Below are 20,035 nucleotides of genomic sequence, written 5' to 3' on the forward strand. Positions count from 1 at the left end.
GCATTTTTGGTGCACAGACAAGTTACTTGAGAAAACACCCACTACAATCCACTACTAATTGAGTCGTTGTTGTAAAAACATAATCAAAGTTTGTCCCTTCATCAACCACCTAAATTAGAAACCCAACATTAAAGACACAGTGTAAGTTTTAGGCTGAAGTAATAATGTAAAAAACAAAAAACTCGTCAATAATCACTCATTGACATCTCTACTAAGTACTCAACTCACTCATATCAAAACATATTCTTCCATGACACCGCAAACACTCCATCTCACAATGCTACAAAGAACTGCTCCCGCGCTCCTGCTCCTGAATCTTGATGTTTACTCAGTACTACTACTGAACCCCATTACTTGACTACTTCGCAGTCAAGCTCTAGGGTTCGATCACAAAAAGAGGCTGCAAAGAAACGATTCATGGATGTGAGGAAATTGGGGAAATCTTAGCACAGAAATTAATCTCAGTTATCGTTCATCAGCAAGTCAGCCTAGAAAACTCACCAAGTCAACACTGATTGGCTTCCCATCTTCGGCAAGGATCTCAGTTATGGTTCCAGATCGATCAGCCTGGAGAGAGAGAGAGAGAAGAAAGATGCGATAAGAAAGATACACTAATCCAAAAATTATTTCCAGCAACATCATTTCCTCGTTAAGATGAAAAGCCATTGTCCTAATATCCCCCTCTAAATTCTTTATTTTTTAAACTATTCAACACTTATCAATCAGGAACAATTATGGCTTTTAAGAAGATCAGATCATTTCAATTGGATTATGAGTTATGACACTGGGTTCGAAACAAGAACTTTGGCATACTCTGCACAGTTATTTCCCTAATATCCTTCCGTTTTTATTCTCAAAAGCTGTTTACCCTAATATCGCCCCCCCCCCCAACTAAATTCTTTATTTTTTTTAACTATTCAACACTTATCCATCAGTAACTAATATTTAATGTCGTAAGATCATGAACCATAATTATGAATGCATAGCCTTGCATATTTTAAACTCACAAGAAAAGTAAAACTTACTTCTATTTCATTCATCAATTTCATGGCCTCAATGATGCATACAACCTGTCCCTTCTGTACTTTATCTCCAACCTAAGAAATGAAGTCAGGTAAGTCAACAAGAGAGAAGACGAGCAGTGGCAAAGTTGTAGCACCTTTTCTTTTTGGTGTGGCGGGAAAGAACTTCAAATTTATTTATAACGTAGGTTAAAGGGGAAGGGAATATGTAGCCGCAAAGTTTCCATACAATACAAGCAACAAACTAAACAGAAATCCTTCACCTTCACAAATGGTGGTTCACCAGGTGCTGGACTTCTATAGAATGTGCCTGCCATAGGGCATTTGAGTGGTGGTGTTGATGACTTTGATGGTTTGGCTGCTGGTGGAGTAGGTGATGCTTCTGGGGCAGAGGGTACTGGGACAGGAAGCGCAGGGACAGCTGGAGGAGGGGCTGCTGGCATTGCCATTGATGGAGGAAATGAATGCATCGTAGCAACTGGAGCCGCTGCTGGTGGTTGACGCAAGGCCTCCTTTTTTCGAATTAGTACTTCACAATCAAGTTGTTTCAACTGCAACTCCACAATATCTCTCGAATCAACTAGCCTGCAATGAAAGTAAAAAATTTATCTAAAAAATTATCCAGGAACAATACTGAAATAAAGACTGAGGTCACTTACTTTACGAGACTAGCAACTTGAGAAAAAAACTCAGAGATTGCTTCGTCTGTAGCCAAGACTGGAGCAGAAGACTCATCTGATGGCATAGAATCCTTTGCTCCAACTGCTGGTGTGTCCGATTTAGATTGAGGGGTAGCCGCATCATTTGATGGCCCACCCATAGCAACCTTGGAGAGAAGAGATGACGCAAATGCATTTGCAAGAAGGAAAGAAAGTTCAAAAACAGATCTGCTAATGAAAACCAATGAAAGGAGCTTACCTCATTCAATTGGGCCTTCGCCACTGTAGGACGCTTCCAACTAGGCTGCAAAGCCCACAGCGTGGCCAACAAGTTCACACTTTCAAAACTACATATAAGGTACCATTAATTAAAGAAATAAAAAGTGCAACTGGTTTTCAAATTTTGCCAATTGCATAAGTGGCTTCCAAGGGAATGCAGAGGTTCAGATATTACAAAGAGAGTAGCATGCTTAAACTAATCTCGGCCAAATACAGTAGATTAGACTTACCTCGTATTCACATTTTAGAAACATCATACAGAATTTGCACATTTTTGTAATTCCATATCAAATTCAGACCAGAAAACTGACCGCAAATGCTCAATAAAAGGTTTAAACTCAAATTTTCAGGTAGTTTCACAACAAAGGCATAATTGTATCCCATCATTACTCATTTTATTTTGGAACATAAATTTCGCAAATTGGATATGTAAGGCAGAACAATCTATTGGATCAAAATTAGTTAACAATCCATTGGATCAAAAACAGACAGCAGAAACATTAATCATCTTAATGTAATCACTCTATTAGGGATTCCATACTGAAAATTCAATCAAACACAATCAACACTGAATGACTGAACGAGGAGGGTGGAGGATAACCACCTGAAGAATACAAAAAAAAAACTGGAAAAAAAATTGTAATAAATATTTTCATTGTTCGTTTGAGCCTGCTACTAACAAATTACGCCCGTAACAAAATAATATTAGCCTCCACTAAAACCATCCTATTTCATCAAGAGAACGAAGCGCCACAAATACGTGTGGTTCAAGAACTAAACAAACAAGAAGAAAAATGCGTGTGGTTCAAGAACTAAACAAACAAGATGAATTAAACGCGATCTCTTTTTAGCTAGAAATTTATGTCCCCACAGATATCAATGAACTCAAAATTTTGAATGAGATCAAATCAGGTGGGTTCCGGGGTTCTGTTACCTTGGTGAAAAATCTGAGCTTGGGTTTGGGAGAGACCCGGAAGGAGACTCTTGAGAGAAAGAAAGAGTGAACGTTGTTGTTCCTGGTGTTACATAATAAATGAGGCAAACTAGGGGTGCTATTGGTCACACCGGACGCCGTAGCAGCTGCAGCCGTGGAGAATGAGGAAGAAGCCATTGGGTTGTTGGCGTTGCAGTGAAAGAATTGCTGAATCTGAGCTGGGTTTTATAGAGGAAAGACAAAGGAGAGAGACAGATTGAAGAGTCCGTCAGTGAAACCAAAACGGAAGCAGTGCACTGGTTTTCGTCGATGAAACCAAAGAAAGCTTACAACTGTACACAAGCGCACCTCTACTGGCACGTGTCAAGTCTAGACAGGAGGATGAGATCAAATTAATACATAAATGCCCAGTCCGCTAACACTGAGGCCCAGGCCCAATAGTTACAGGTAATCCAGGGCTGAAACACTGAGGCCCAACCGTTAATCCACTTCCGTCGGCGTCCGTCACTTAATAATCTAAAAACCAACCCCAAAAGAAAATGGAATTACAAAACAAACCCCACATAAAGGTCACGACTCACGAGTCAAACTCTGCAAGCACATTAAAAGTTGCGACAAGTCAAACGTCCGGTCTTCTTCTTCGCTCTCCTCTTCTGAAGAAACGGCGATCTTAGACAGAGTAAATAATGTGTGGGATTTTTGCGTATTTGAACTATGGAGTCGATAGAGAGAGGAGCTACATCCTTCAAGTTCTCTTCAATGGACTCCGTCGGCTTGAATACCGTGGTTATGATTCCGCCGGAATTTCTATTGATGATTCCGTAAGCGATCGCAAAACCCCTCAATCCTCTTCGACATGTGCTCCTCTTCTTGTTTTTCGACAGGAAGGAAACATCGAGTCTCTAGTCAAATCTGTTTACCAAGGTAATCATTCCTTTTCTTTCTTCAATTTTCGATTTTTCAATTGGTTTGGGAGTTGGGATGGTTGCTGTCCGGTTCGCTGTTGTCTGCTTACGGAACTGTTTTTAGATGTCATAATTGAGTCGCGTCGATTTTGGGTATTCGGACCTTTTCGTGCTCAGGCTTGCGTTCCTTTGTGTTTGTTTGTATGGATTAATCTGGTGCGGACGAAAGAACACTCTTTTTTTTTTTTTTTCAATTATTGTGAATAAATGTCTAGCTTAGTCTCTTATTGTCAGTCTGTTTTTGGTTTGGAAAGGTGTTACTTTAATGTTGGTCAAGCTTATTTGTGTTACAAGAAAACATTGTCTATGATATTAATTCATTCACTATTATGTGCCTGTGGTAATTATCTTTTGGTCAAATAGCAGAATTTTTGCCTAAGAGCAATATGTGTTAATGCATCTGCGTTATTGGAAGACAAGTCTGTCAATTATGGAGGATAGAGATGTTTTATGGAATCCTATTGATAACCCTACGTTGAAATAAATGTTTTTTTTTTATTTCAATTTCTGAATGTTTAATGTGATTCAGTTTTTTCTCTTATAAGTTGAGTCCACAGATTAAGGTTTAATGTGTTAATTAGTGGTTCCATGGAAAATTTTCTTATGAAAATTTTAGGAGATCAGTCTTCCAGGTTGTGATCCAGGCCCAGCCATCCAGGGAGATAGTTACTTCCTTCTGTCTTGTGTTTCTCATTTGAGGGCCAAACTTTTCTCATTTGTATTTGATGCAAAATTGGCACTTGTAGCTTGAATGTGATTTGTAAAGGATTCAGCTGCAAGACACTTCATTGTTCTTTGATCCCTTTTGAAGTCAGTAATACTAAATCCTAAGATTAAGCTTTTTGCCATTTACCATGTAGTTCATTTCTACTTGGCATTTGTTTCATTTTTTAGGAATTAAAGTATAGGTTATTATATTTCTTGCATTTTAGTGTTTTGTGCCTTTAGTTCTCTTACTCATTTGTTCTGTTCTGCTTCATCTCACTATTGTTTCCTTGCATAATTATGATAGAACTAATAGTGATTTTGGTTTTTCTAGAGGTTGCTACAATAAATTTAAATTTGGAAGAATCTTTCTCTGTCCATGCTGGAATTGCGCACACCAGGTGGGCTACTCATGGAGAGCCAGCTCAAAGGAATAGTCATCCCCAGACATCAGGACCTGGAAATGAATTTTTGGTTGTTCACAATGGGGTTATTACTAATTATGAGGTTCACTTGTCAGTTTCTTTTCTTATTTGTTAAGTTGTTACTTACCTTTTTTGACACTCTGCAACTAGTACATCTCTTCGCTCTCTCTTACTCTCTCGTCATGCAAGTGTATTCTCATTATTTATGATGCTTATGATGAGGCTCATCTCTGTAATTAAAAAATTCAGGTTTTAAAGGAAACACTAGTTCGACATGGGTTCACCTTTGAATCAGAGACAGACACTGAAGTAATAGCAAAGCTTGCAAAATTTGTTTTTGATAAAGCAAATGAAGAAGGTAATTTTCTGTTGCAGTGCAATTGAATTACTTATCACTTCACAATTGTAAATAATACTTTGGCTTACAGTCTTGCAATTATTCACATTTATTCTCTCTTGATGTTTTTTTCCATCCAATGAAGATTTTTCTGACTCTAGCAGCATTATACCATATTTTGGTGTCAAGTATTGGGTGCCTTAAACCATTCAACCGCGTTCATATAATCATATTAAAGTTGTGTGATATGAATGCATGTCTTGACAAGAACTGCTTTGGCTTTTAGTTGTTTTCTGAGTCTGCTTTATTCTTATTTTTTAAAGGCGTACATATCGAATAAATGAGGTGTTAATATATCTCAGAGTATCTTTTGTCCATCTCACATAAGACATTGAATTGCTTCTTTGCCTGTAGGCGACCAGACTGTCACATTTAGTCAAGTTGTTCTTGAAGTTATGAGACATCTCGAAGGAGCCTATGCTCTTATTTTCAAAAGCCGGCACTATCCAAGTGAGTTGATAGCATGCAAGCGTGGTAGTCCGTTGCTCTTAGGTGTCAAAGTAAGTAAAGCAATATGTAAAATCAGTTTTAAGATAAGCTTGAAATGGCATTGATTTTTCCTTCAGAAGTTCAAATATCTGATTCTTGCGGTTCATGTTTACTCTGGTTTTTAATGAAATCAGATATTACTTCCTACGAGTGTCTTAGAGCTTCTTCATTTATTTACTTCTTTTTCCCAACACGGCTTCCCACCCCCACCCCCACCCTCACCCTCATTCTTCCATGTTGCATGTATCTGTAGCTATAGCTCCGCTGCATAGATATTTAATTACTATAATTCTGCCTTGGGCCGGATCTTTTAGGTCTGTCATTGTGAATCTCTTGATGTTGGTTTTTTTATGCGTACAGATGCCAATTGATGTGTGTTCTTTACAGTAAGAATTACCCAGGTTTACATGTTCATATTTGTATGGTCATATTTTGATGAGTGGATTAGTTATCACTAAAAAGCTTTTGTAGAAGACTGCTGCTTTGACTATTTGACCTCTTAATGTTTGTAATGTGTTGGTCTAAACATTTATTGCCAATGGCATTTTCTCTTAGTTGATTTCATTGAACTTTTAACTGGCTGATGGATGTTCTAATGAAAAGAAGAAACTGTTGATACAAAGTTTTATTGTTTTTTGGGGGACTTTTACAGGAATTAAATGAAGATGGGAGTAACAGATCGGCATTTCATGATGCAAAATTAGTCTCGAAAAATGGGAATCCCAAAGAACTTTTTCTTGCCAGCGATGCCAATGCTCTTGTTGAACACACCAAAAAAGTTTTGGTTATTGAGGATGGCGAAGTAGTTCATCTTAAGGTTTTGATTTTTCTTCCCTGACTTGTTTTTCTCTTACACCATCCTCAATATTGTTTTTGTTCATCTCATCCTGTAGAGGAATGTTTTGATCAATCTAACTAAATTGGTGTCTTGTGTCTTGTTTAGATTTGTATTATTGTTCATCAAGTTTAGGAGAGAATATTCTACTAGCACTCAGCACCAATATCTTTGCTAGTTACAGTGATTATTTGCTTCAGGATGGAGGGTTGTCAATCTTAAAATTTGAGAATGACAAGGGAAGACGTGACGGTGCCCTTTCTAGACCTGCATCTGTGCAACGCGCATTATCACTTCTTGAGATGGAGGTTGAACAGATAAATAAAGGGCATTATGCGCATTACATGCAGAAAGAAATTCATGAGCAGCCAGAATCTTTGATAACCACCATGAGGGGAAGGCTTTTGCGTGGAGGTTCCTCCAAAGCCAAGTCTGTTCTTCTGGGTGGATTAAAGGATCACCTTAAAACAATCAGGCGAAGTCGGCGGATTGTTTTCATTGGTTGTGGTACAAGTTATAATGCTGCTCTTGCTGCAAGACCCATCTTGGAAGAACTTTCTGGTATCAGCTCTTCCCAGTCTTGCTAAAATTTTCCAGATTGTAGATAATTTGATGATATTTGTTTGCAAAATGTAGGTATCCCTGTCACTATGGAAATTGCTAGTGATTTACTGGATAGGCAAGGGCCTATATACAGAGAAGATACAACAGTATTTGTCAGTCAGTCTGGTGAAACTGCTGATACATTACTCGCTTTGGAGTATGCTTTAGAAAATGGTGCATTATGTGTTGGCATAACAAATACTGTTGGCAGTGCTATAGCTAGGAATACACACTGCGGTGTTCATATAAATGCTGGTGCTGAAATAGGTGTTGCAAGTACCAAGGTAAATGAAATACCTTTATCTGTTTGATTTCTGCTGATGTCATTATTTTTATCAACTTTAAATGACAATGCCAACCCTTCATCTACAGGCATACACGAGTCAAATAGTAGTGATGGCCATGTTAGCTTTAGCTATTGGCAGCGATACAATCTCTAGTCAAGCAAGAAGAGAGGCTATCATAGATGGCCTATTTGACTTGCCAAGTGAGTGTTTTTCTCTACACCCTACCCCCTTCTCTCTCTCTCTCTCTCTCTCTCACATATACGTATACACACACGTACGTACATACATGTGCCACGCACTGGAGTTTCGAATTCTATGTTATTTTCTCCTAATCCTTTGTGTTTCTTTTGGTAGACAAAGTAAGAGAGGTACTTAAGCTTGATATGGAAATGAAGGATCTTGCAAAGTCATTGATTGATGAGCAGTCACTTCTTGTGTTCGGAAGAGGGTACAACTATGCGACAGCATTGGAGGGTGCTTTAAAAGTGAAAGAAGTAGCACTTATGCATAGCGAAGGGATGCTTGCGGGAGAGATGAAACATGGTCCTCTGGCACTAGTTGACGAGAACCTTCCAATCTTTGTTGTTGCTACTCGTGATGCTTGCTTTAGGTTGGCCTTTTTTGTCAGATGAATTGTATCAATTTTTCCACTTTTAATTAGGTGCTTACACTTGCTATGTTGCTAACAGCAAGCAACAGTCAGTCATTCAGCAACTTCACGCTCGTAAAGGTCGCCTAATAGTGATGTGTTCAAAAGGTGATGCTGCAGCTGTATGTCCCGGGGTGTCTTGTCGGGCAATCGAAGTTCCTCAACTGGAAGATTGTCTTCAACCTGTAGTTAATATTATTCCCTTACAGGTATTCTTGCTCTCCTTATCCATAGTTAGAGGCGTATCCACATAGTTTAATACTTTAATATGCAAATAAAGCAATATCATTAGAGAAGAGACCGACTTTTAGGGCATCCTTGAGTAGATTGGATTGGGGGTATATTACATTGTATTAGGGTTGTATTCTTGTTTCAGACTAAAGCATTAATGAGATCTATATATGATGATGCACTGTTTTTCATCTTTGGGTGCAGTTACTGGCATATCATCTCACCGTGCTAAGGGGTTATAATGTGGATCAGCCCCGGAATCTTGCAAAGAGTGTGACGACTCAGTAAAGGCTTGCTGCTACTTGAGAGGGTTTCTTCCTCTTTGATTCTCATCTAACAAATGGTGGTGCTCCTCTTGGCTATTATCAGAGATGAACTTTAAGAGTTGGTACTCCGTAAATTTGTAACCCCTGGTGTAAAACCGGAACACCTCTGCAACTGGTGAATTATTATGATCCCATCTCTAACGTAATTAATGTATGATTTATTTTCTACTTTTAGTGCTAATTCGAGTCTTGATGTAATGTTAGAATAGGCACATGAATCTTTACTTGGAAAAAAATATTTTCAAGTCAGCCTAGAAAATATTGCTTTGTACATTAACCCATAATCAAATCAGATTTGGTTGTTGGTTGATAATAAAGGAAGAGCCAATCTCTTGCCTTGGCTGCTAATTCCATTATAAATAGATTAAAATTTATGGTGATTACCTTGATGCCAAAATCAACATAGCAGCAAAGTGCTTTTTCAAAAGGACAACATTATTACAGACACTCCATTTAGATTAGATTGTGCAATAATATCCAACGTATTACAACAATTATTTTCACGCAGGCATTGTATAGGCTCTCTTGAGTAATTTACAATGTTCGAAAATATTTATATATATAAATATAGATGTATAATCAACTGGATCTGACACTATCAATGGCATGAACTAAATCATCGAATTTGGCTCCTGTGACTTCTTTTACAATCTTGCTGTCCTTCAGAATTTTGAAGGTAGGAACCACCCTTATACCGAGCTCCTTCGCCAGAGGCTGCCAAAATCAACCAGATCCATCTCACATGAGAGATAGAAAGAGAGCTTTCACAGGAACCCGGGTACTAACTTACAGCTATCAGTACTGGCACTCATATCATAAGCAGGGTATTCTATTTTCTTTATAAAATTATCCTTCACTACTTCAATTAAAAAAAAAATTTAGACTGCAAACCAAATCATATACAGGTTTCAATACAGGAAACTGTTTCTTGCCTTACAGGGAGTGTTTTGAACCCTTGTTATAGGCACCACACAAGACGAGGCAAGACTCTTACCCATTCTATTCAGGCGGAAAAACACCCTATACCCTTGTTCAGGTGAAACACTCTTAACCAGAGCAAAACAGACTACACATGCCTAATCACAACCATCATTGGCCTCAGCCCGAAGTCCCGAACACAATTATTTTGCCACGCATCATCAAATTTCTTTTGTGAACTTTTATGTAACCATATTCACTTTCATTCATCATAACTGATGTCACAACCTCAACATTATGTTTTTCCAGGTATCATCATATCACCATGTTAATCCTACAACTACAAGTATGATAATTGATGTCCATGGATCATTCCAGTTTCTAACGCATCCATGGCTTCACAACCCCATGTACATGCACTATATTAGATACACGCAAATACATAATAAGCATCCATGCTCAAAATTGAGAAGGAACTTAAGCACAAACCTTGTTATCTTGGTTGCAATCAAGCTTTAAGAAGACAACATCAAGGTACGTCTTGGATAGCTCTTGGAATCTTGGCGCGATGACCTTGCAAGGCCCACACCTACGGTACTCAAGAAAGAACCTAAACTTAGTGACACATCGGTAGAAACACACAATAAATCATAATCTCTTATCAGCTTACCCAGCCCTTCTCAAGTCTCAACTCTCAAGTCATGATGCACAAAGAATAATCTATCTGGTTTCATAGTGTCTCTGGTCTCTCACATTAAATTCCAATGTAGTAGGACGATTTAAGCATGGTTTGTATTGATTCAATTTTATGCTTAATCCAAAATGAATCTTAAGAAATGGTGAAGCTTACATTCTTGCCACAAGTTCACCCATTTTTCTTTACATAATAAGGCTCGGATGATATGGGAATCATCAGATCATGCAGAAGTCTAGCTTTATTGATATCAAATCTGAAAAAACACCACGAATAGCAGGTTCTATTCAGTCACGAAGAGTACCCTCATAAGTCATAACCAAGCAAGAACCTGGTATGAAACTCATTCTAGCAAACCAACACCGCTAAATTTTCTCTCCGTATGAAATTTCAAAGACGAAGAATCAAATTCATCTCATTTTTGGGGTTCATACAGCAATGATTTGGGAAAATACAAAAACTGCGCAACACAGTAACCCAATCAAGTTCAGAGTTAACAAGAGAAAACAATTTGGTGGCCAAATCGAAATTAAAGCAAGTTTAATTTTGTCAGCAGCCTCAAACACTCACTCACTCACACATATATGAAGGCTTACTTACCATTGAGTGTACATGTCTAAGACGACAGTCTTTTCACCGGCCGACTTGACGATGGGCCAGAAGGTGTCCTTGTTGACCTCGGTGACCTGGCCCACAGTTGCTGTAGGGCCCACAGTGTCCAAGCTCGATCTCACCCTGAACGATCCACTTCCCCTCCGCCTCTTCTGACCGACATTACTGAGACAGACGACGTCGTTACTCGTCCAGGAGGAGGAGCACCCTCTCGATACACCGGCAGCAGCGGAGGAAGGCACGATCGAGTGCTTCGCAGCGGACGGCTGGCGGCGAATCGAGGAAGGAGAGAATGAGAATTGAAGCGAAGACATTATTTCAAGGAAACAAATGTGACTCAGCGGGAAGAGGAAGAGAGTGGAAAGTGGAATAAAAGTGGGATCTTTTGGAATGAAATGACGGGGTTGCCCATCAGATATGGGGCTGTCGTGTGATTAGACGAGGTCAGTTTGGTACGCCCAGAACATCGTGGCTACGATTGTGTTGAAAAAGATGACAATGGAGGAGAGACAGACTATTGTTGAGATTGAGCTTTGACTGCTCTTCTGAAACATGACGTCCACAAAAATCAAAATGATAAAATTTGTTTCTCTCTTTTCTTTGTGAAAGGCAAAACTGTTAGTTTGGGCCGACTGAGTTATGGGGTTCAATCTCCGGCCAGCAGTCCAGGCCCAGCACCAAGAAAGAGATGGCCTCTGTCTCTGTGTGGGAATTGGCCCAATTGGGAACTCTGGTTTAGTAGAAATGGATGGACTGACTGACTAGGTCCATGCAAAATTGATTCCAATTAAATTGTACAAGAGCTTAGCATCACCCTTTGGGCTTACCCTTGTAGATGCTGTCACCTTCAACAAGCCTTCTCCTTCAACTATTGGCTATTTGGCTTTGGTGTCAAGCAACTACAATACTTATATATATAATACGATACCAAATGAAATAATTCTCAATATTCCTCTGCACCAAAGCTTTATCAAGGAATAAAGGAAGGAAGGAATAGCTACCAATAGCAAGCATCCAGGTGTATAAATTAGAGAATGTCCAATTCAGTAATGCTGTTTAACGTGATCCTATATTCCGCAAGACTACAAATTTTGGCTTGGAAACATAACATATTACATATACCATATACCATATATGTGAAGCTCAGCCAACAACACAATCAAAACAATGAGAACATCATCTTCATCCCTTCCACTAATATCAATTGTCGGCTTTGTCCACTATAAACTGTACCCTCTTTGTTCTATTTCAGTCCAACAATTTTCTTCCATAAATTATTACCCTTTCTTAAAAAAAAACGAAAGTAAATTAGAAACATTATGACTGGCGAACAAGTCAAAGTCCAAATCCGAGAAGGATTAATACAATAGTTCATAGGCAATACAGAGGGAAGAGGCCGTTTACGTTTTAGGAATAAAGAATGAGGGAGAGAGAGAGGGAGAGAGACGTGAAGAAATTGATAAATGCAAAGACTTTGAATGTTTGATATAATACAAACTCAACAGCGTTTGAGAAGTAGAAGCCCAACAGCAGACACGTGAAAAAACGACAATGAAGATTGAAGTCCGAAGATGATAATAATAATTATTATTATTTAAAGAAAGAAGCGGAGGAGGTGGACGGGCGTGCCTTCTCCCATTGAATACGCGCTTTTCTCGGCTAATTCATTTCTTCCCCTTCCCCTTCTATAAAAGCAATCTCTTCCTTGAAAGTTGAAACACCGTCACCTTCATTACCAATTTGGTCTTGAAAGAGGCCAAAACCCCAGCACAAAGTTTTTGTCTTTTGTTTGTTTTTCCTTTCTTTTTTAGGAAGATTTGAAAAACCCACAAAACATAAAAAACACCGCCGGTAACGTCGACAGGTTGCTTTTACAAGTAACCCAAAACCCAGAAATAGAAAACAAAAAGGGGGAACAAGTTCTTACCTTTTCAATTATTTTTTCTTTCGGTTTAAGAAGGGTTTGTGTCGTGGTTGGCGGTGATGTATTTGGTGAGGGTATGGGCGTTGGTGTCAGCGTTTGTGGTGGTGGGTCAATTGGACGTTGGCGCAAGCAACGTTGTGTTTAAGGTGCAAAACAAGTTCGCCGGCCGAGAGAGGAGCCTGAGTGCATTGAAAGCCCATGATTGCCGCCGTCACGGCAGACTTCTTTCTGCTGCCGACCTCCAATTGGGTGGCAGTGGCCATCCCGCCGAAGCCGGGTCAGGACACATATAACATACATATATACTTGAAATTTTGCATTGAACCTTTTTTACTCCTTTAGGATTTGTAGGTATTACGTGATTCTTAATGTGATACGTAATTGAACGTGGATCATCATGATTGTTGAGCATTATTGTTTTGATCGATTATTTCATCCATTGGCTTCCGTATTCTAGTTAGATCCAGTTATGAAAATTGGCTATTTGATTAATTTCTGGTAGAATTGAAACCCGTTCTTGGTCTCTGTTTGATTATATTTGATTAGAGTTGTTGGATTTGTTTTAACTTTTATTGATTTTGTTTGACTTGAATTATTATTCAGATCCAAGAGCCTTATTTTATGAACGTTCTTTTGTTCTGATTAGGAATTTCAAATAAACGTATTACTGAAATCCTTTAATTGTTTGGAATTTCACGCATTTCATATTAATGGGTGCATGAACTAACTCGTGTGTTTACTTGGTTGTTTTGTATAGGCTCTACTTTGCGAAAATTGGGATTGGCACGCCACCAAGTGACTATTATGTTCAAGTTGATACCGGAAGTGACATTTTATGGGTGAATTGTGCTGGTTGCAACAACTGCCCCAAAAAAAGTGATCTTGGCGTATGATTTTTTAACTCTACAGCTTGAACTCAATCTCTCTATTGTTGGATCACATACATCTCATTTTCACTTAATACCCCATATCTTCTCGTCGTGGTTGTCTTTGTATTTCTAGAATTGAGATGGTGATTATGGTCTGAATGAAATTTGTCATTTGTGATTATGTCACTACAGGTAAAACTGACATTGTATGATCCAAAGGGCTCCTCTACTGGAGACTCGGTTACTTGTGATCAAGATTTTTGCACTTCGATGTATGATGGTCAACTTCCTGGTTGCAAGCCCGATTTGCTCTGCCAATATAATGTGGTTTATGGAGATGGGAGCCAGACTACTGGATACTTTGTGAAAGATTACATACAGTTTGATCGAGTGACTGGAAATTTTGGAACTGCACCAGCAAATGGAACTGTTATATTTGGGTTAGTTGGTGTTCTGTTTATTGGACTTTGTTGTTGTTTTATGCACAGCATCCAGTAATATGGAAGGCACTCAAATAGATTTCATATATTCATTTATGGCTTTCAAGGCATATGATTGTGGTTTAATAGAAAGCATTGTGTGTATTGGAAGAGAAATGACATAGACTCTCTATGTCAACATTAGGAATTGATGTCGGCGTGGTTCATGTATCTTGTTTTGGTGGCTGTCTTGTTCATTTTGCTTAGATGCTTGTTGTGTTTTTCTCTCCTTTAAAGTTTGATAGTTACATCACTTCACCTTGACTATAGTGGCCAAGATTTTCGTTTCGAAACTATTGCAGATGTGGATAAACCAAAAAGTCAGTGAGTTGGATATGTCACTAGCAATTGGAGATTTTCCTTTAATTGCTTTGTGTTTTTTCGTTTCTTCCGTTATTTGACATCTAGCTTTACATTATATTTGATTATTAACAATTTCAGATTTCTGCTCAAGCTTCTGCCTAGTGTGAATTCTGAGTTCTTCCGTTTGCATGATTCATTTCTCCTGCTGCTTTTATATGATTTTATATTTCTCTTTCATGATAGGTGTGGAGCCAAACAATCTGGACAGCTTGGTTCATCTGGTGAAGCACTTGATGGAATACTTGGATTTGGACAGGCAAATTCATCTATGCTTTCCCAGCTTGCTTCAGCTGGAAAGGTGAAGAAGAGTTTTGCACACTGCTTGGATAGTGTTCAAGGAGGTGGAATCTTTGCAATTGGGGAGGTTGTGTCACCAAAAGTGAATACAACACCTATAGTACCAAATCAGTACGTGATAGCTTCTTGTTCTTTCTTCTTGTTTTTGAAATTTTGATTTACGGTAATTTATTTCTTTCCAAAATTTTCATATTTCAGAAGCCTTTGCAGTTACCTTTTGGATTGCTAACAAACTTTTTCCTTGTAATTTCATTACTTGCCCATTTTGTTTCTTCGTTTAAGTTTCTGAAAATCTCTTGTTCAAGGCTTTAGTTTTCTCTCATCATATAGAAGGTTAGGTCTTGTTAAAGAATTTCGTTGTAATTATACTTTTATCAACTATTTTAGGGCACATTACAATGTTGTTATGAAGGCACTTGAGGTGGGTGGTGACATTCTAGACCTTCCAACAGATGTATTTGACAGCGGGGATGGGAAAGGAACAATTATCGATAGTGGTACAACTCTGGCATATCTTCCAGAGGTGGTTTACGAGGCACTTATGACCCAGGTATTGCAATTTTTTACTCACATTCGTTTTTAAGTTGTATATTCCCCTGTAATTAATTACTTAGAATTTTTACGAATTAGATCATCGCTCACCAACCTGGGCTGAAACTCCATACGGTAGATGACCAGTTTTCTTGTTTCAAGTACAATGGAAAGTAAGGCTCCTGATGCAATAATTTCCCAAGTCCTTTGGTTTTGTTTTTCAATTCGAATTCAAAAGAATGTTGCTCATCTCTTTCGCCATATGCTTTCAGTGTTGATGAAGGATTCCCAGTTGTTGTGTTTCATTTTGACGGTTCCCTCACTTTGACAGTGTATCCTCATGATTACTTGTTCCAAATTCGTGTAAGTGAAATGAATGTCTTAATTTAAGGAGAATCTTTATGTACTTTGTTTTTTGTGATCTGGTGACATTTCTGCCTTAAAGTAGTTACCGATGATATACCATGTTCATGCATGCTCATTGTGCCAATATCTTTGCTATTATTGCAAAATAAAGTAGTGTTTATTTTCAGGAGTGGCTGTAAATGATGTGCATTTTGATTCTACCTTTCACGTAACTGTCTCCTTTCACCATCATACATTACCATGGATTTTGTGTTAATGATATATGAATGCTGGGATAAACATGCTTGTGACATGTCTCCGGTATGGTTAATTCTAGTCCTAAAATCGGTGATTGGGTAGATTTCAGATCCTTTTTCTGGCCTTTTCGTCTGGTTTGACATGTCAGTGAAGAAGAATTTGCAGTCCATTTAAAATGAAGAAGAATTTGATTGACATTTTCTTTTTTATTTTCATCTATTTTCACAACTTTGTACAGGAAGATGTGTGGTGTATTGGTTGGCAGAACAGTGGGGCGCAATCGAAGGATGGCCAGGACATGACTCTTTTGGGAGGTATATAATCTATAGCTGTTGACAGTCGTAATACAAGTTTGCATTTTTCTTTACTAATATCAATGCACCTCTTTGTGATTCAGATCTTCATTATATTAATTATAGTTAATAGGTTTAACTTCGAATATACTTGGGCATACGATTTACTAACATTTTCCTAACACAAATTGGAATTTTGAATGTTGGTTAGTATATTTTATCCAATAATATCCCCTGTTTCTTCCGTATGCAGATCTGGTGCTTTCAAATAGACTAGTTATATATGATCTTGAAAATCAGACCATTGGATGGAAGGAATACAACTGTGAGTATTCTACTGTCTTTATTTTTATTGCTCGGTTGTTATCTTAATAGTACTGCAGATGCATAATGTTATGGTCTCACTCTCACACTCATTCTTCCTATTAACAAGCCAGATACAGTAATAAGTATTCCTGCTCATTGTCACTGATAAATGACCAACTTTCTCATTAGTCATTACTGGATATGGAATCTAGATCGTTCCTCTTTATCTCACACTCTGTTGTGCGTTATCTTAGGCTCTTCGAGTATCAAAGTGAGGGATGAGAATACGGGAGCAGTGTATTCTGTAGGCGCTCACGATCTTTCTTCAGCTTCTAGCCTGATCAGTGGAAGTATACTAACAGTTTTGTTACTACTAACTGTTTGGCTTCAGAGTTTGACGTAAATACGTCATTTGTTAATTTTTTGTACCATAATTTGTTTAATGGAAATGTGTGTTTTTATTTAACTTATAGGGGAAATAGTAATACCAGACCTCACTTTTTATGTCTTATTCTTTAGTTTTGCAGCTGTTTAAAGTTTCTTGCTGATTCTTGTTATTTAACATTCAAAAATAATGAAATTTTTTTTTGTCTCAAGTTGGTTGTGTACTCTGCTTTTTTTGTCTTCTCATTCTCTCCCTTCATGTTTTGTTTGTAACACTGAAATTTCTTGCATGAGAGACTACTAGAGTAGCAAGAAAAAAAACCATCCATTCCCCCATTCTAAGTATCCAAGTTGTTTTTTCAGATATACTGTGAAAGGGAAACTTTTAATATTGAAATGGTCATGATTCATGATATTCCACAACAAACTTAAAGATATTACAACCACAACTACAAAAGACCACCCAATTGTGCTTCTTTGCAACAAGTTTTACAATGTTGCCCTTAACAACTGTACAACAAAATAAAGGACTGCCAGAAACAGCGCAAATTGATATGCATCTCTTTGAAAGCTGTCATCCCTCTGAAAGAACTGAATCAAATGAACATACAATTATGTCAATTCAGATTCTGATATCTCGGTTAACAGAATTGGTTAAGAACAACTTACCTTCGTTGGATCGCCAGAGAGGTCACGGAAAATTTCCAAGTTCTCTTCTTTGGTTGAAATAAGGTTCGTGAAGTTCTTAATGGAATCAGCAAAGTCCTTTCCAGCTTCCCCGGCTGCAAATAATCGACGGGATGTCCAAAAGAATGCCTGACCAACTGCTGATGAATCTGCTAAATCCCAGAATTCTTCATGCTCTAACACTTGTCCACTGATCTGGTTTAATATGAACTGGGAATTCACTCTTATTATCAGATCTCCTCCTATGCTAGCAATGGGAGATTTTGGCCTTCCTTTGATTGTCCACTTGATACTCAACACACTGGTTGACAACATCACCATTTCCTGCACAGTCTGCAACAGGAAGAGCAGGGGAAATTAAAAATGACTCGATAAGCGGAAAACTAATTACAAAACAGCATTCCTTACCACAGAGGGATTATCTAGAGCAGCAGTCACCCACAGTGGCCTCTTGTATTTTTCACGACCAGTAAAACTTCGTACTGGATCCTGCACTTACTAGCACAACATAGTCATAAGCTAACAACTAAAAAGAATAAAGTTATATGCAATGCGGATGGCTTTCATGACATTATATCAGTCGAAAATTCCTCAGATTAACACCAAAGTTCCTTTTCTACCAACCCTGCACCCCAACAGCATAAGTTGCATTGATACCTTGTATTTGACAAACACTGCGTAAGTTCCTAAGATAGGATTGCCTTCACGAAGCTCTAGGATATCACGTGCAAGTTGTCTAGCTGTTGATTCCACTAGTGGACTACTGATACACTCAAACTCATTGCAGAGCTCACCAAAGTCCATACCATCCACAAGTTTATCAGCTTCCGATCTCTCAGTTGTAGTATCAGGAGACAACTGATCAGCCTTTTGAGACTCATTTATAACTGCAACACATTCATCGAAATCCAGTTAAGCTTACTTCTCACAAAGGGAAACCTATGACAGATTTTTAGTCCTTCATGCACTGTGGGTTCCAATCTACTTATTCGTGTAATGTGTCACACATGATGATAGCAATTCATATTGATTGTAGGTTCCAATCTACTTCTTCAAGTAATGTGGCATGCATTATAATAGCAATGCATATTGATAATATCAAAATACCCCTCTCTAACGAGACGTTGACATATTAACTAATGAGAAGATCTAAAGAAGATTTTTAGGGGATTCACCCCTAGAAATCTCGTCCGCAATTAGGGAAGATCCATAATTCAAATTTCATATAAAATGGGGTCTCTAAATAAATTTCTCACTATTTGACTACTAGCTAGAGAGATAGCTTTGAATACCGAGCTATCTCACTAGCCCTAATGTCCACTTATCTAACTTGAGCGTCGGAACATCCCCTGTGGTACACCGTGGGGAGCCCCTGGCTCATGTTTTCTACTTGTGCAGAGACAGAACAACAACCTCTTGATCCTTATTCTGATCAATTGAGATGTCTGCAACACCGAGCAGCCAATTACCGAGCAATTGAGAAGTTGGTTTGATTTTGAACGTCATCACATATCATTATCAAGTATGATCATTAGGATTGCAATTATTATCATATTCATGCCAATTGTGTCAACTTTTTCGCATTTGAAATGCATAATTTGAAGCATTGTTTTCAACAATTCAAGCCTACCAAGTATGGATTTTCTCAAACGAAATATTTGAATGGTTAATTCATGTATTGAGGCATGCATACAGCTGTTAAAACCTCAAGGCATATTCACAAAAGCAGTAGAGCCCAATATGTACCTAATCAAATCGACATTCAAAAAATCTATTTGTTCTCACAAACGATCAAAAAACAGATCAAGTAAACCCAGAGACCTAGAATAGCATAATTCCATAAAGCGCCTAGTCCGTAAAAGTTGGTTTCTTTGACAAGTAGAGGCCTTTTTGAAGGAATATACATTAAAAAATACAAAAAAAAAGAAATAAATTTGTTGCATCGGATAGAGAGCAAGCATAGAATACCTCTTAGTTTGATCGGATGGTTATGAGAATGGTGGTGGCGAAGAGGGAAGGTAGCCAAAGTGATGTTACAGCGGTGGTGGCAGAAGGCAGGGAGAGAAAAAGTGGAGGTGGTTGGAAGAGCAAAAGAGGGACACATATTTTCCCATTCTGCTCATAAAGCCTAATGGTGTGGGATTGAACTAGTGCATCCCCTTCCCCTTCCCCTTCCTATTTTTGTGATTCTGCAAATTTTTCCATTTAATTTTAATTATTTTTTATTTGGATAAGGCGTGTGATGATGTGTACTTCATTTTAGCCACTC

General features: G+C 38.2%; 5 protein-coding genes across 5 annotated transcripts; 2 read left to right on the forward strand and 3 right to left on the reverse strand.

Annotated features, from left to right (window-relative positions):
* Positions 1–26: 26 nt before the first annotated feature.
* On the reverse strand, positions 27–3,236 carry LOC119999739 (biotin carboxyl carrier protein of acetyl-CoA carboxylase 1, chloroplastic-like). Its single transcript, XM_038847468.1, has 7 exons — positions 2,895–3,236; positions 1,941–1,985; positions 1,682–1,848; positions 1,286–1,607; positions 1,026–1,097; positions 502–567; positions 27–400 (listed from the first exon to the last, which is right to left on the reverse strand). The coding sequence occupies exons 1-7, from the start codon at positions 3,069–3,071 to the stop codon at positions 377–379; spliced, it is 873 nt and encodes a 290-aa protein (XP_038703396.1). The 5' UTR covers positions 3,072–3,236; the 3' UTR covers positions 27–376.
* Positions 3,237–3,479: 243 nt separating this feature from the next.
* LOC119999991 (glutamine--fructose-6-phosphate aminotransferase [isomerizing] 2-like) lies at positions 3,480–9,018 on the forward strand. The gene is made up of 11 exons (XM_038847850.1): positions 3,480–3,818; positions 4,899–5,071; positions 5,239–5,347; positions 5,741–5,886; positions 6,528–6,692; positions 6,911–7,271; positions 7,347–7,597; positions 7,686–7,800; positions 7,955–8,210; positions 8,290–8,458; positions 8,685–9,018. The coding sequence occupies exons 1-11, from the start codon at positions 3,581–3,583 to the stop codon at positions 8,766–8,768; spliced, it is 2,067 nt and encodes a 688-aa protein (XP_038703778.1). The 5' UTR covers positions 3,480–3,580; the 3' UTR covers positions 8,769–9,018.
* A 226-nt stretch (positions 9,019–9,244) lies between these two features.
* Positions 9,245–11,545, reverse strand: LOC119999992 (thioredoxin F-type, chloroplastic-like). The gene is made up of 3 exons (XM_038847851.1): positions 11,019–11,545; positions 10,214–10,313; positions 9,245–9,520 (listed from the first exon to the last, which is right to left on the reverse strand). Exons 1-3 carry the CDS (start codon positions 11,342–11,344, stop codon positions 9,386–9,388), a joined length of 561 nt encoding a protein of 186 aa, XP_038703779.1. The 5' UTR covers positions 11,345–11,545; the 3' UTR covers positions 9,245–9,385.
* Positions 11,546–12,648: 1,103 nt separating this feature from the next.
* Positions 12,649–17,291, forward strand: LOC119999995 (aspartic proteinase 39-like). Its single transcript, XM_038847858.1, has 10 exons — positions 12,649–13,231; positions 13,712–13,841; positions 14,016–14,263; positions 14,849–15,073; positions 15,350–15,512; positions 15,593–15,666; positions 15,766–15,856; positions 16,335–16,410; positions 16,643–16,714; positions 16,950–17,291. The coding sequence occupies exons 1-10, from the start codon at positions 13,014–13,016 to the stop codon at positions 17,096–17,098; spliced, it is 1,446 nt and encodes a 481-aa protein (XP_038703786.1). The 5' UTR covers positions 12,649–13,013; the 3' UTR covers positions 17,099–17,291.
* Positions 17,292–17,445: 154 nt separating this feature from the next.
* LOC119999996 lies at positions 17,446–20,034 on the reverse strand. Its single transcript, XM_038847860.1, has 5 exons — positions 19,735–20,034; positions 18,424–18,653; positions 18,175–18,255; positions 17,749–18,099; positions 17,446–17,670 (listed from the first exon to the last, which is right to left on the reverse strand). The coding sequence occupies exons 1-5, from the start codon at positions 19,868–19,870 to the stop codon at positions 17,569–17,571; spliced, it is 900 nt and encodes a 299-aa protein (XP_038703788.1). The 5' UTR covers positions 19,871–20,034; the 3' UTR covers positions 17,446–17,568.
* Position 20,035: the final 1 nt, after the last annotated feature.

Source organism: Tripterygium wilfordii, chromosome 6 (genome assembly GCF_013401445.1).
Source record: "Tripterygium wilfordii isolate XIE 37 chromosome 6, ASM1340144v1, whole genome shotgun sequence".
Taxonomy (NCBI): Eukaryota; Viridiplantae; Streptophyta; class Magnoliopsida; order Celastrales; family Celastraceae; genus Tripterygium; species Tripterygium wilfordii.

Bases quoted from the DNA above. Each gene is read 5' to 3' on its own strand.
- LOC119999995 (XM_038847858.1), top strand. From the start codon at position 13,014: ATGTATTTGGTGAGGGTATGGGCGTTGGTGTCAGCGTTTGTGGTGGTG. The intron at 15,857-16,334 runs GTAAGTGAAATG...AACTTTGTACAG, and splicing joins ATTACTTGTTCCAAATTCGT to GAAGATGTGTGGTGTATTGG. The intron at 16,411-16,642 runs GTATATAATCTA...TTCCGTATGCAG, and splicing joins GGACATGACTCTTTTGGGAG to ATCTGGTGCTTTCAAATAGA.
- LOC119999991 (XM_038847850.1), top strand. From the start codon at position 3,581: ATGTGTGGGATTTTTGCGTATTTGAACTATGGAGTCGATAGAGAGAGG. The intron at 6,693-6,910 runs GTTTTGATTTTT...TATTTGCTTCAG, and splicing joins GCGAAGTAGTTCATCTTAAG to GATGGAGGGTTGTCAATCTT. The intron at 7,801-7,954 runs GTGAGTGTTTTT...TTCTTTTGGTAG, and splicing joins TGGCCTATTTGACTTGCCAA to ACAAAGTAAGAGAGGTACTT.
- LOC119999996 (XM_038847860.1), bottom strand. From the start codon at position 19,870: ATGTGTCCCTCTTTTGCTCTTCCAACCACCTCCACTTTTTCTCTCCCT. The intron at 18,100-18,174 runs GTAAGGAATGCT...TTCCTGTTGCAG, and splicing joins CTCTAGATAATCCCTCTGTG to ACTGTGCAGGAAATGGTGAT. The intron at 17,671-17,748 runs GTAAGTTGTTCT...CATTTGATTCAG, and splicing joins TCTCTGGCGATCCAACGAAG to TTCTTTCAGAGGGATGACAG.
- LOC119999739 (XM_038847468.1), bottom strand. From the start codon at position 3,071: ATGGCTTCTTCCTCATTCTCCACGGCTGCAGCTGCTACGGCGTCCGGT. The intron at 1,986-2,894 runs GTAACAGAACCC...TGGGCTTTGCAG, and splicing joins AGCTCAGATTTTTCACCAAG to CCTAGTTGGAAGCGTCCTAC. The intron at 401-501 runs GTGAGTTTTCTA...GTTTCTTTGCAG, and splicing joins AGCCAATCAGTGTTGACTTG to CCTCTTTTTGTGATCGAACC.
- LOC119999992 (XM_038847851.1), bottom strand. From the start codon at position 11,344: ATGTCTTCGCTTCAATTCTCATTCTCTCCTTCCTCGATTCGCCGCCAG. The intron at 10,314-11,018 runs GTAAGTAAGCCT...TGAGTACCGTAG, and splicing joins TTAGACATGTACACTCAATG to GTGTGGGCCTTGCAAGGTCA. The intron at 9,521-10,213 runs GTTTGTGCTTAA...TGATTTTGGCAG, and splicing joins ATTGCAACCAAGATAACAAG to CCTCTGGCGAAGGAGCTCGG.